The 13,846-nt window shown below is 38.8% G+C and overlaps 1 protein-coding gene across 1 annotated transcript in view; it reads left to right on the top strand.

Moving 5' to 3' along the window:
• The window catches only part of RAB3C (RAB3C, member RAS oncogene family), a 492,549-nt gene extending 482,203 nt beyond the window's left edge, over positions 1–10,346 (top strand). The window contains exon 5 of the mRNA XM_006875342.1: positions 9,929–10,346. Coding sequence (XP_006875404.1) covers positions 9,929–10,116 — 188 coding nt within the window. The 3' untranslated portion in view covers positions 10,117–10,346. The remainder of the gene's footprint in view (positions 1–9,928) is intronic.
• Positions 10,347–13,846: the final 3,500 nt, after the last annotated feature.

Here is a 13,846-nt window from a genome sequence, read left to right on the forward strand (position 1 = left end):
TTCTTCATATAATCCAGTTTCTCAGATTATTTGCTCAGCATAGAGACTGAATAAATTCGGTACAAGAAAACAGCGTTGACACACACCTTTCCTGATTTTAAACCATTCAGTGTCCCCTTGTTCTGTTCGAATGACTTCCATTTGGTCTATATGCAGGTTTCTCATGAGCACAATCAAGAGTTCTGGAATATCCACTCTTGTAATGTTATCCATAGCTTGTCATGATTCACACTGTCAAAAGCCTTTGCGTACTCAGCATGCACAGGTAAACATCTTTCCGGTATTCTTTGCGTTCAGCCAAGATCCATCTGACATCATCAATGATATCACTATTTCCACATCTTCTTCTGAATCTGGCTTGAGTTTCTGGCAGTTCCTTGTCAGTATACTATTGCAGACAATTTTGAATGATCTGTAGCAAAATTATGCTTGCATGTGATATTAATGATATTGTTCAACTATTTCTGCATTCCATTGGGTCACCTTTCTGTGGAATGGGCACAAATATAGATATCTTCCAATCAGTTAGCCAGGTAGCTGTCTTCCAAATTTCTTGGCATAGATGAGTGAGTGCTTCCAGTGTTGCATCAGTTTGTTGAAAGGTATCAATTTGTATTCCATCAATTCCTGGAATCTTTTGTTGTTGTTTTATACAAAATGTTCAATGTTACTTGAACTTCTTCCTTCAGTATCATCAGCTCTTGATTGTATACGACCTCTTGAAATGGATAAACATCAACAATTAATTTTTGATACAGTGATTTTGTGTATAACTTCCATCATATTTTAAAGCTTTATGCATCACTCAATGTTGTGTCCATAGAATCCTTCAGTACTGCAAGCTGAGTCTCAAATTTTTCTTCAGTTCCCTCAGTTTGAGAAATGCTGACCATGGTCTTCTCATTTTGTTTTCTTAGTCCTGGTCTTTGCACTTTTCTTTATAATACTTGACTTTGTCTTCTTGAACTGCCCTTTACATTTTTCTGTTCAGCTCTTTTATTACCTCATTTCTTGCACCTGCTTTAGCATCTGTACACTGGAGAGCAAATTTCATAGTCTCCTCTGACATCGATGGGCTCAAGTTTGGCAACATTTGTGAGGTTGGCCCAGTACCAGGCTGTGTTTCATTCTGTTGTGCATAGGGTTGTTATGAGTCAGTACCAACTTGATAGCACCTAACAACAACTTCTGACAACATTTTGGCCTTTTCTTTCTTTCCTTTTTAATGACTTTTTGCTTCTTCCTATATGTTGTTCTTGATGCCATCCCACAGCAATTCTGGTCTTCAGTCATTAGTGTCTAAGGTATCAAATCTGTTCTTGAGTTAGTCTCTGAATTCAGGTGGGATATGTTAAAGATCATATTTTGGCTCTGCAGACTTGTTTTACTTTTCTTCAGCTTTAGCCTGAACTTGCATATGAGCAATTGATGGTCTGTTCCATTGTCTTCCCCTGGCCTTATTTTGACAGATGATATGGAGCTTGTCCACCATTTCTTCCCACAAATGTAGACAATTTGATTCCTATATATTCAATCTGGTGACGTCCATGTGTATAGTGATCTCTTGTTATTTAAAAAAGTTATTTGCTGATGAACTTGACCTACACCTATGGATGCAGTAGCTCAAAAGAGGAAACAAATTCTTACAGCAAGGATCATTCCCACCCCTTCCACACATAGAGTGGACAGGGATGGTCAACTTGGACATTGGTTACCCAAAATGGGGCGGGGGCTACAAAGGCAAGAAGTGACTGGCTTACAAGCTTTCAAGGGGGAAACTAGATCCAGAGGGCATGGGGAAAGGTAGAATCTCCAGTGAGTAGTATCCAATCTGTCTGGGTGGGGCCAATGAAATGAAATGCAGATAGGTCTCTTGTGATACAATAGTGAATAACTGTTATCAGGACTGATTCTGAGGGTTGGAAATGTAAAGGTAGACATTTTATAACAAGGAGGGGCGTGATTAACATTTCAGTCTAGGAGCAGAGGTCCCTGGGACCATCAGTGGAGAAGAGCGGTGAACGGGACCCTACCCAGAGAAGCAGTGACACTAGAGACTGAGGCAGAGATGATGATGTGGAGAAATGGAGCAGCTGAGGACTTTAGATCCAGAGAGGGAGAGGAGCTGTATGCTGAGGACCAGGGTGCAGGCTTGTAGTGTATACCTTTTGGTTGGTTGATGAGGCATGGAGGGGATTGTAACCATGACAATGAAACGATATATGATAGCATGAATGTAAAACTAATGTTCTCCCTTGTAAACTATCACATAATTCACAATAAAACATAAAAAAAAAAAAAAAAGTTATTTGCAATGAAGAAGTCATTGGTCTTCCAAAATTCTATCATGTGAATCCCAGCATCATTTCTATCACCAAGGCCATATTTCCAGCTACTGGCCCTTCCTGTTTGTTTCTAACCTTCATATTTCATTAATCAGTAATTATCAATACATCTTGATTGCATGTTTTATCAACTTCAAACTGAAGAAATTGGTAAAAGTCTTCAATTTCATCATCACTGGCTTTAGCGGTTGGGGCATGAATTTGAATAATAGTGGTATTCACTGGTTTCCTGTTGTTGTTGTTAGGCCCCATCAAGTTGGTGCTGACTCATAGAGACCCTGTGCATAACAGAATGAAACACTACCTGGTCCTGAAGCATCCTCAGAATTGCTAACATGCTTGAGCCCATTAATGCTGCCACTTTGCCAATCCATTTTGCTGGAGGTCTTCCTCTTTTTTTCTGACCTTCCTCCACTTTACCAAACATGATATCCCTTTCCAGTGAGTGGTCCCTACTGACAATATGTCTGAAGTATGAAAGATGAAGTCTGGCCATCCTGGGCTCCAAGGAGCACTCTGGCTCTACTTCTTCCAACACATATCTGTTGGTTCTTTTGGCAACCCAAGGTACTTTCAATATTCTCCTCTAACACCATAACTCAAAAGCATCAATTCTTCTGTGGTCTTCCTTAGTCACTGTCCAACTTTTGCATGCATATGAGGTTATTAAAAATATCATAGCTTGGGTCAGGCATACCTTAGTCCTCAAGCTGTCATCTTTGCTCTTCAACACATAAAAAATGTCTTGTGCAGCAGATTTGCCTAATGCAATACATCGTTTGATTTTTTGGCTGCTGCTTCCATGAGTGTTGATGGTTGACCCAAGAAAAATGAGGTCTTTGACAACTTCAATCTTTTCTCCATTGATAAGAACGTTATTTATTGGTACAGTGGTGAGGATTTTTATTTTTTTTACATTGAGATGCAATTCATACCAAAGGCTATGGTCTTTGATCTTCATCAGTAAATAAGCCCTCTTCACTTTCAGCAAGCAAGGTTGTATCACCTGCATATCACAGGTTTTAATAAGTCTTCCTCCAATCTTGATGCCTTATAGGTGTATGGATATTCTATCACAGACAGCATTGTACTTCAAAATAGATCTAAAATGTTCTTTTTGGTGATGGATGAGATGCCATTCCTTTTTAACTTGATACTCCCAGTATTGTAAACCCTATGATTGTCAGATTCAAAATGGCCAATACCAGACCACTTCAGTTCTCTAATGTCTAAGATATCAATCTTTTTGTGTTCTTGTTCAGCTTTACATTCCAAGTTTTATTATTAATGGATGTTTGCATTTATTTCTTCACATTTTGAGTTGTGCTCCATTAGCATATGAAGGTCCCAAAAGCTTTGCTCTGTTCCTGTCATTATCATCAACTTTACTTTGAGGAGGCAACTCTTCATTAGTAACATTTTGAGTGCTTTCCAACCTGAGTGGCTCATCTTCCAGTATTATATTTGACAATGTCCCATTGTTATTAATAAGTTTTCCAGTGGCTTAACCTTCGGAAATAGTCTGCCTCTTCTTCTTACTAGTCTGTTGCAGTCTGTCTCTGCTGAAACCTGTCCATCTTGTGTAACCTGCTGATATTCAATATACTGGTGGCATATCTTCCAGCATCATAGCAACATGCAAGCCACCAGAGTCCAAAAACTGACAGACAAGTTGTGGGCAGTCACTTTATTGTGGTTATTGAGTGCCATAGAGTTGGCCCCGACACATAGTGACTCTGCATTGGGTTTCAGAGGAGCAGCTGGTGAGCTTGAACCACCAAGCTTGCATTTCAAATCAGCTTTGCACACTACCCCACAGCACACTAACCCATAGCACACTAAGCCACAGCACCATTCTTTATTCAAAGAGGAAGATTATAATGAAACATGCTAAGACCTGGAATTATAAAACCAAAAGGGAAGAACATGGTCAGTATTTCAAGCTGAAAAACTGAAGGGAAAAAAAAAAAAAAAGCCAAGCTTTCAGGTTGCAATAATGAAGGATTCTTTCGGCAAAAAGATTCATGATGCAGAAGGCATCAAAATAAGGTGGAAGGAATACACTATATTAAAATGAATTGGTCAGTGTTCACCCATTTCAAGATGTAGCATATGATCAAGAACCAAAGGTATTGAAAATGTCCAAGCCATACCAAAGGTATTGGTAAAAAGCAAGACTTCAGGATTTGATGGAATACAAATGGAAATGTTTCAACAGTATTAGAATTGTTCACTCACCTATGCCAAGAAATTTGTAAAACAGCTACATGGCCAAACCATTGGAAAAGATCCATATTTGTGCCCATCGCAAAGAAAAGTGGCCAAGTGAATGCAGAAATCATCAATTAGTATCATTAATATCACATGCAAGTAAATTTTTACTGAAGATAATTCAAAAACAGTTGCAGTACATCAACAGGGAGCTGCCAGAAATTCAAGTTGGATTCAGACGAGGACGTGAAACCTGGGATATCATTGCTGACATCAGATGTATCTTGGCTGAAAGCAGAAAATATTACAAAAGATATTTTCTTGTGCTTTACTGACTATGCAAAGGCATTTGACTATGTGGATCATGGCAAACTATAGCTAACATGGCAAAGAATGGGTATTCTAGAACACATAGTTGTGCTCTTGAGGACATGTACTTAGAACAGAATGTTGTTTTTATGTGTTGTTGAGTTGGTTCTGATTCATAGTTTCTTGTATAGGGTTTCTAAAGAGCAGCTGGTGGGTTTGAACTGCTGACCTCATGGTTCATAGTCCAATGTTCATCCTACAGCAGCACACCAGGAGGGATGCTAAATAATTTAAAATCAGGAAAGGTTTGTATCCTTTCACCATACTACTTAGTCTTTATGATGAGCAAGTAATCCAAGGAACTGTTACGAAGAAGAATGTGGCATCAAGTTCAAGAAAGACTCATTAACAACCTGTAATATGAACATGGCACAACCTTGCTTGCTGGCATCAAAGATAATTCACAATACTTGACAAAGATCAAATACTACAACCATTGGTATGGACTGCATCTCAATATAAAGAAAATGAAAATCAATCACAATTGGACCAATAAGTAATATAATGATAAATAAAGATTGAAATTTTCAAATACTTCATTTTGCTTGTATACATAATCAACACTCATGGAAGCAGCAGTCAAGAAATCAAGTGACATAAGGTAGTAGGCAAATCTGCCACAAAAGACCTCTTGAAAGTATTCAAGAGCAAAGATGACAGTTTGAGGAATAAGGTGCACCTGACCCATGCCATGATATTTTTTCAATTGTCTCATAGGCACTTAAGTGCCATTAAATCAGTTCCAACTCACAGCAGCATGTTTAATGTTTACCAGGAATGACTGGTAGATTTGAATTGCCACCCTTGAGGTTAGCAGTCCAGTGTTTATCCTACAGTGTCACACCAAGACTTCTTCAGGCATACAGTCACTGTTTATGTTGTCAAAAACAATATTTGCCACCAGTAAGTGGTTGATCAAGGAGCTTTTGTAGCGTAGTAGTTACAAGTCAGTCTGTTAACCTCATGGCCAGTAGTTCGAAACTACCAGCCATTCTATGGGAGAAAGATGAGGCTTTCTGCTACCGTCAAGATCTACAGCCTCAGAAACCCTATACAAGGTTTTTCAGTATTCTGTCATGCAATATTTGCCATCATTTCTATCACCAAGGACATACTTTCCAACTATTGATCCTTCCTCATTTCCAGCTTCCATATGCCAATCACCAGGAATTATCAGTGTTTCTTTATTGAATATTTAATCAATTCCGGACTGCAAAATTACACAAAAACCTCCAATTTCTTCATCTTTGACATCATTGATAGGTGCATACATTTGAATAGTAGTCATAGTAACTGGTCTTTTCCTTTTTTTGTTGTGAAGTACCATCAAGTCTGTTCCAACTCATAGTGACCTTGTGTATGGTTTCTGAAGAGCAACTGGTAGGTTTGAACTGCAGACCTTGAGGTTAGCAGTCTAGTGCTTATCCTACAGTATCACACCAGAACTGCATTCTTTCTTTTTAGGCACACAGATATTATCCTATCACTGACAACATTGTACTTCGGGATATATTTCAAAATGTTGGTTTTGAGGATGAATGTGACACCATTCCTCTTCAATTTGTCATGCCTAACTTAGTAACCCATATGTTTTTCCGATTCTGAATGGTCAATACCAGTCCACTTCAGCTCACTAATACTTAGGATGCTGAACTTTATGTGTTCCACTTCATTTTTTATGACTTTCAATTTTCCTGGATTCATAATTAATGTATTCCACATTATAATTATTAATGGATGTTTACAGCTGTTTCTTCTCATTCTGAATCATGCCAGCAGCAAATGTAGATTCCAAAAGCTTTGCTCCATCAACCTTCTTAAGGTCAACTCTACTTTGAAGAGACAGTTCTTCCCCAGTTGTACATGAGTATCCTCAAACCTGAGGGGCTCATCTTCTAACACTATATCTCCAATGTTTTCTTTCTATTCATTAAATTTTAATGCTCCCCCCCCAATATTTTTATAAATTGTATAGCCAGGTCCTTCTTCCTAGTCTACCTTTTTCTGGAAGCTCTGCTGAAACCTATCTATTATGGGTGACCCTGCTGGTATTTAAAATATTAGTGGCATAGTTTCCAGCATCAGTATGACAAACTGACAGACAAATGGTGGCAATATATGTTCATTTATTATTATTATTGGTGCTGTCATAGCATTTCCCCATTTGCCTGGCATTGTTACATATATTTTCTCATTTGAGTCCCATAATAGCCCTGTAAGATAAGAGATATGTCATAAATAAGAAAAGTGAAGATACAAGACATTGACTTGCCCATGATTGAAAGCTAGCAAGTGCTGATAGTGTATCTAGATCTCCAGTCTTCTAACTGATAATCTGTTCCTCCCACCATATTATAGCATGTCCCTCTCCAAGCACACTGGATAGGCGGAGTGCTCTTAAAGCATGGTTTTCTCTTCTGGGGACACTCCTCCTTAGTAGCCATGCCTTCTTTGGGTGACAGGTTCATGTTGAAGAGCTCAGAGCATGACAACAGGACTGAAGATCACTTTACTGACCTCTACTTGTTCACGAGCATCATGGGGCTTATGTGGAGTACTACCTTTTTGCTTTTCAATCTCCTTCAAGTTCATTAGCTTCCCAAATCAGACTAATAAAAAGAAATGTTAACAGAAGAGATCAAAGAATTGAACCTGTAAGTGAAACCTTTGTGTCAAATTCTGAGGTGTTTGTTTGTTTTTCATTTCTGAAAGAAGTCTCATTCAGAGTCTTTTTTGGTGGGTTTTTAGGACCTTGTGACATAAAATGGTTACCCATTGTTGCTGTTAAATGCTGTGGAATCAGTCTAGACTCCTAGCAACTATGAATAGGGTTTCTCTTTGGGAGAAAAATTTAAATTCATTGTTCTCCCTCAGAGTGGCTTGTGGGTTTGAAATGCCAACCTTGTGGTTCACAGTCCAGTGTTCATCCTATGGAGAAATTTCCCTCAAGGATGCAAACAGTTTAAACAGCTTAACATCAAGGATATTTCTAGACCCATACTTGTCTTCCTTAAAATAAAATGTGGACCAAATCGGTAAGAACTGGATGATCTCACCCTATGGGCTGTACAAACATTGGATAAAAGAATTCTGTTAATACCAAATGATGGCAGAAATGCAAAATGTAAGAGAGCCACAAAACCATTGTTCAGGGAGACAAATGGAAGAAAAATACATGCCAAAGCTGGATTGCAATATCCATCAGTATTTTATAGAACTTGGCTCTCCTGATGCTTCTTCAACTCAAATCCTGCAATTATACACTTGGACTTGAACACTAGAATGCATAGTTGTTGATGAAATGCAAACTCAGATGTAGCCATCCCACCAGATAGTATCATAACTAAATTAGAAATTGTAGCCAAAGAGTACTGCTCTTTGTAGTCCAACCTTCAATACGATTTAAGAAAATAAGTATCTCTGGGTTACTGGATGTGTTTTGACATGGATGCAAAATATTCTTCCATTCTTTCTCCTCTGGCCTGAGGAGCTAGGATGAAATCACATGATTTAATCTCTCTGAGTCCATATGGCTCCTTTGAGATAGGGCCAGATGCAACCAGAAGGATTTATAGACTGTAAAATTCAGAATGGATTAGAAAAGCATTTCTGTATTCTGCCTAACACATCCTAAATCAACAGCCCCTGAATGAACAAGAGCAATCTCTGGCCTGTCTAGTGGGGAGGTTGTCATGGCAACTGACTAGCAAGCTCAGCCAGTGGAATGTGAATGCAAACAATAGAGTGATAAGATTGTGTTCAGAGCAGCATAGAGCCGCATCTACCCAGGTACAGTGATGCACCAATAGCAGTGGGAAACTGTCGCTGCATTTTCTACCTTCTTACAATTCTGGAAGCTCATTTGAAATTTATCAAGTGTCTCTTCCCAAGTGTCTGTAAAGTAGTGCTGCTGATAGATAACAGGAGCTATTGAAAAGAATCAGCACCACTAGACAGGTGCAACAGTATATGAAGCGCTGGTATATGAAGTGTTCAAAATATCCTAGTGGAGGAAGAAGCACACCTAATAGAAAGCCTATGACTCTCTATCGCCACCTTGTGTCTTGTTTTAAACCACTTGCCACCTAGTTGATTTCCTTCTAATTACAATTCATGTGTGCATAGTAGAATTGCGCCATAGGATTTCCTACCTTTTGACTACTAATGGTGTACTTAACTCCTCTCCTGTCTTGTGTTGTTGTTGTTGTTTAGTGCCATCGAGTCGGTTCCGACCCATAGAGACCCTATATAGGGTTTTGGAGGAGCGACTGGTGAACTTGAACTGCCGACTTTGCAGTTCAAAAGACTTTGCAGTCTGACGCATTAGCCCACAGCGCCACATAAACTAATAACTCAATTTGAAACCATTCGCTGGTCAGCAACAGGCATACCTTGAAACAGTTAAAGCTGGATTCTACTGGAGTTTGTTAGTCCCCTTTACAGCAAAACCACTAAGGGGCCTCAAAATTTTAAGGAAAATTTCATTTTAATTCCGCTTTTCCACAAACTTTTCGAAACTTTCTCATACACACATGTAGTTTTCTAGATCTCAAGTTGATAAAAAAGAAAGAAAGAAAATAATTTGGGTAGAATCTGGGAATGGAGAACGAAGAAAATGCCAGCTACACCAGTGTTAGAAAAGATTACAAGAAGCTACTTGGTGGGTTTTGGTGTTGAGGGATGGTAAAGACAGACCCAGTGTTGGGGTTCTTAATGTTGCCATCACTTGCAAAGGAATCATTAACCTATTCGGACATGCTGGTAGCATAATGAATCAGTGGAGAAAAATAAAGTTTGAACATCACCAATTCTACTTTATAACTCTATTGTTTATAGTCAAAGGGAAGCAAGACCATAGCACTCAATCATGCCTGCCTTTCATTTCTTACCTACCCCTTCCCACTATCCCACCATCTACTGTCACCATCAAAACCCATAAAGTCTCATTTAATTTCGGCAGAAGTGTGTAATAACCAAGTTTTGTTTCTGTATGTTTCTTCCAGGGTTTGAGTTCTTTGAAACAAGTGCCAAGGATAACATTAATGTCAAGCAGACATTTGAGCGTCTTGTGGATATCATCTGTGACAAGATGTCAGAGAGTTTGGAGACTGACCCAGCCATCACTGCCGCAAAGCAGAACACAAGACTCAAGGAAACCCCTCCTCCTCCACAGCCCAACTGTGGCTGTTAATGCCCCTGTGCCCACAGGCAGCTCCGCAGCCTTCTGTCGCCAACAAACAGCATTGATAAATGGTCTATTCGCCTTCATTTATACTGCCTAATAATTATCTGAAGGAAGTCTTTGACGTTGGTGGCTCATAAATGCATTCAATTTTGGGGAGATTTCCTGTGTTCTTATATGGCAAATATATGATCTTCAATCTGTAAGGACTATCCATCTATAGACATCTGGTATTTGCATGTAACTGGTTATTTGTCTTCTAGGCCTTTTTTTTTTTTTCCTTCTTCAAGTTTCTTCTCAGTTAAGCTACTGCTGTGCATTCAGCTGAGAATTGTACCATAATTGATTTTTGTGCCACGGATTCAAATTATACTTTTTACTTATACAGGTGTTGACCAAGGAAGTGTGTGTGTGTGTTTGTGTGTGCATGTGTGTGTGCTCTCATGCATGTACACACATTCACACATGAAAGCAGAGGAGAAAAATCACAGGAGATTTCATTTGCTTTTCTTTTAACTGAAATCAAGTGGAAATATTACTCATAATAAGGGAAACTGTCATGGGACACACTGTCAGAAAATGTGTCTGCTTGTCACTTTTATTAATATCTGAGGAGACCGTTGACAACAACGAAATTGAAGTATTGTCTTTCAGGCCCTTGAAACTTTCCTAATGTATTGCTATTAACATAACTGGAGCTAGAATTAAACAAATCTTAATTTGTACATTCAAATAGGAATTAGTCTAACCCAGGACTGCTATTTTCATGAACTCTACCAATGCTCTGAATATATGGGGCACTGAACAGACTGCAGAGTCTCTGGATGGCACAAATTTACTATACTGCTCAGCTGCTTTCCTAAAGGTGAGAAGTTCCAGTCACCCAGAGGTACCTGGGAAGAAAATCCTGGTGATCTACTTCCCAAAAACCAGCCACTGAAAACCTGATGAAACACAGCTCTACTCTGAAACACATAAGCCACCATGGGTCAGAGTCAACTCTGTAGCAATTGATTGATTAGTTAGAACAGATTGATACATATCTGCTAAATGCCAATTATGCAACATGCATTATAACTCAGGGGGGTATGAATAGCTGTAGATTTCCATGATAACTTGCCCCTCATCATACACACACCATCACTATCAATGATGACCAACCACCACCACCACCATGATCACTTTCTTGGAATGATCAGTAACTCTTGAAACAGAGGATTTGGTGAAGCTTTCTAGAGCATCCCATGCCATAAGATATAGTCTTGTTTCCCCACTCATTGCCTTCCATGCAAACCACAGTGAACTTCCTGTACCTAATTAGGTTATTTAAACACTATCTCAATAAGTTCTAGGTTGAAGAAAAGGCCATTTTCATCTCTAATATTTTTCAATGCAAGTACTCATAATTCTACAGAGTATTCCCACTGTGTCAGCCTCTAGACATGCTTAAATTTTCTGAGAATACTCTTTAGAACTGAACATTATAAAAACACTCAGGATGCCATAAGCAATTTGAAGGTGGGAAGAAAACCATTAGAAAACAGAAATATTTTATTCCAGATTTCCTGAAGACCTTTTAGGAATAAAAAGCAAATGACAAATTCCACCCACTGTGCTGTGCTCTAAAGGGAAGTCTGGCTTCTGTGTCATTGTCTAGCATTGTTTAAAGCTGAAATTACAAGAAGGAAGCAGATAATGTTTTTTTGGATTTGGAGGGACAATTCCATTAGTGGACTTTCCTTTATATTTATCTTTGATAGTTGTGTTAAATGTTTCTCTCTCTCTTTGAAAGTAAAGAAACTTCCCATGAAAATATTGGTTGCAATTTTGTTTTTGTTGTTGTTAAGTGTCGTGGAATTGGTTTCGACTCATCATGACCCTGTTTAGGGTTTCCGAGAAGCAGTTGGTGAGCTTGAACCATTGACCTTGTGGTTCAAACCCACCTTACAGTCTAGCGCATTAACCTGCAGCGCCACATCAGCATTTCATTAGTAAGTTAAAAGATGAAAATTATAAAAGAGCTTATTTGGGATGTTTTAAGCATATCCATGCTATTTCTCATCTATTTAGTTTAAAATCCCACTAATTGGAATACATTTCTACTTTGGCACCTTGCAAGGTGAGCCTTAGTTTAGTGAAGACAGGAAAACATTAATGTTTTATTAAGTTTAAAATAGGGAAATCAGCTTCAAAAATAATAGAAATTAATGCAAGAGTAAAGAGAAAGAGGAAAGGTTGGCATAAGACAGATTTGTTTGCACCATTAACTCCAGTGTTACACTTGTTGTTGTTGTTAAGTACTGTGGAGTCGGTTCCGACTCATAGTGACCCTGCACAGGGTTTCCAAGGCTGCAAATCTTTACGGGAGCAGAAAGCCTTATCTTTCTCCCACGGAACAGCTGGTAGTTTCCAACTGCCGAACTTGAGGTTAGCAGCCCGATTCGTAACCACTACGCTACCAGAGCTCCAAAGTTTAACTATTTCATACCAGTCTGGAAAGCATGATGTAGCAATAGCCAGTGAGCCATTGCTAAGGAACTTTCAATACGTTCTATCACCTGCATTGGAAGTGAAGACTTCCTAGTTGACTCTTTCCTGAAGCTCATAGCCTGCTGCAAACTCCATACTGTGTAATTGGATGGGAAGTTTCCAGTGAGGTTTGTCATAGGAGTCCATGGAGGAATGCCTCCATTCCTTCTATAAAGCACCTAGGAGAGACAGTTGTCCCAATCCCTGATCTTATCAAGAGATCCTGGATTTAAATCACATTTGGCAATTGAGGAACAAGCCCAGGATTAATTAAGTAAACTTCCCTTGGCATCATCCTACATTGATTATAAATCATAGCTTTATAGTCACAAGGTTTTCAACCTACTGGCCAATGTTGTTGTTAACTGCCATCAAGTCAATTCCGACTCATAGTGACCCTGTATAAGGTTTCCAAAGAGTGGCTGGTGGGTTTGAACTGCTTACCTTGTGGCTCAAATTGACCTTGCTGCCCAGTGCTTATCCTGCAGCGCCAGTACATATATACAATACACCTACACATCTTCTCCATCTTTTGAACAAAGACCTGTCTAGATTTGCATTTAAAAGAATGAAAGTATATGCATGTGTTCATTCCTAAATCCTAGCCATCTACCCTGCTTATCTTTAATGCAATTAAATTTGGGGTTCAACTATGTGTTTCTCAGGCTCTGCCACTCATCTTCCCACCACCACCACCTTAAATTATTGGCTAAGAACACACCATAATTTGTTTTAAGCAGGTGCTTCCAAGCGCTCCGGCCTTGGAATGTTCCTTTCCTTTCCTAATTCAATTGAAGCACTGAATTCAAAATCATTTCCTCTAAACAACCATTCTCAGAGTAAATCTGCCTTCAGTTTGTGGGGATGAGAATGGATGGAGAAGGTGCCTGAAGTATTTTAAGTTTTAAGAGGTCAGTTTTAAAAGTAAGCATCACATCCACAGGCTCCTAAGAGGAATTGTTTCAGTACAATGAATTAGCTCTTTGTGACTGACCCCACTCAATAGCTTCTACTGTCATGATGAAACTGTAAAAACTGAAAGAACCAGAAGGTTCTTTGGCTCAAATTGTTATGATGAAAGTGAAACATAATTTCTACAAAATTACAACCCAAATTATACAAGACACCTAATACAGAAAAACATATTTCATCAATTTAACTTTTAACCCAGATTAATTACAGGCTTTGTGGTTAGCATATTGATTATGTT

This window comes from Chrysochloris asiatica, unplaced genomic scaffold (genome assembly GCF_000296735.1).
Source record: "Chrysochloris asiatica unplaced genomic scaffold, ChrAsi1.0 scaffold00320, whole genome shotgun sequence".
Taxonomy (NCBI): Eukaryota; Metazoa; Chordata; class Mammalia; order Afrosoricida; family Chrysochloridae; genus Chrysochloris; species Chrysochloris asiatica.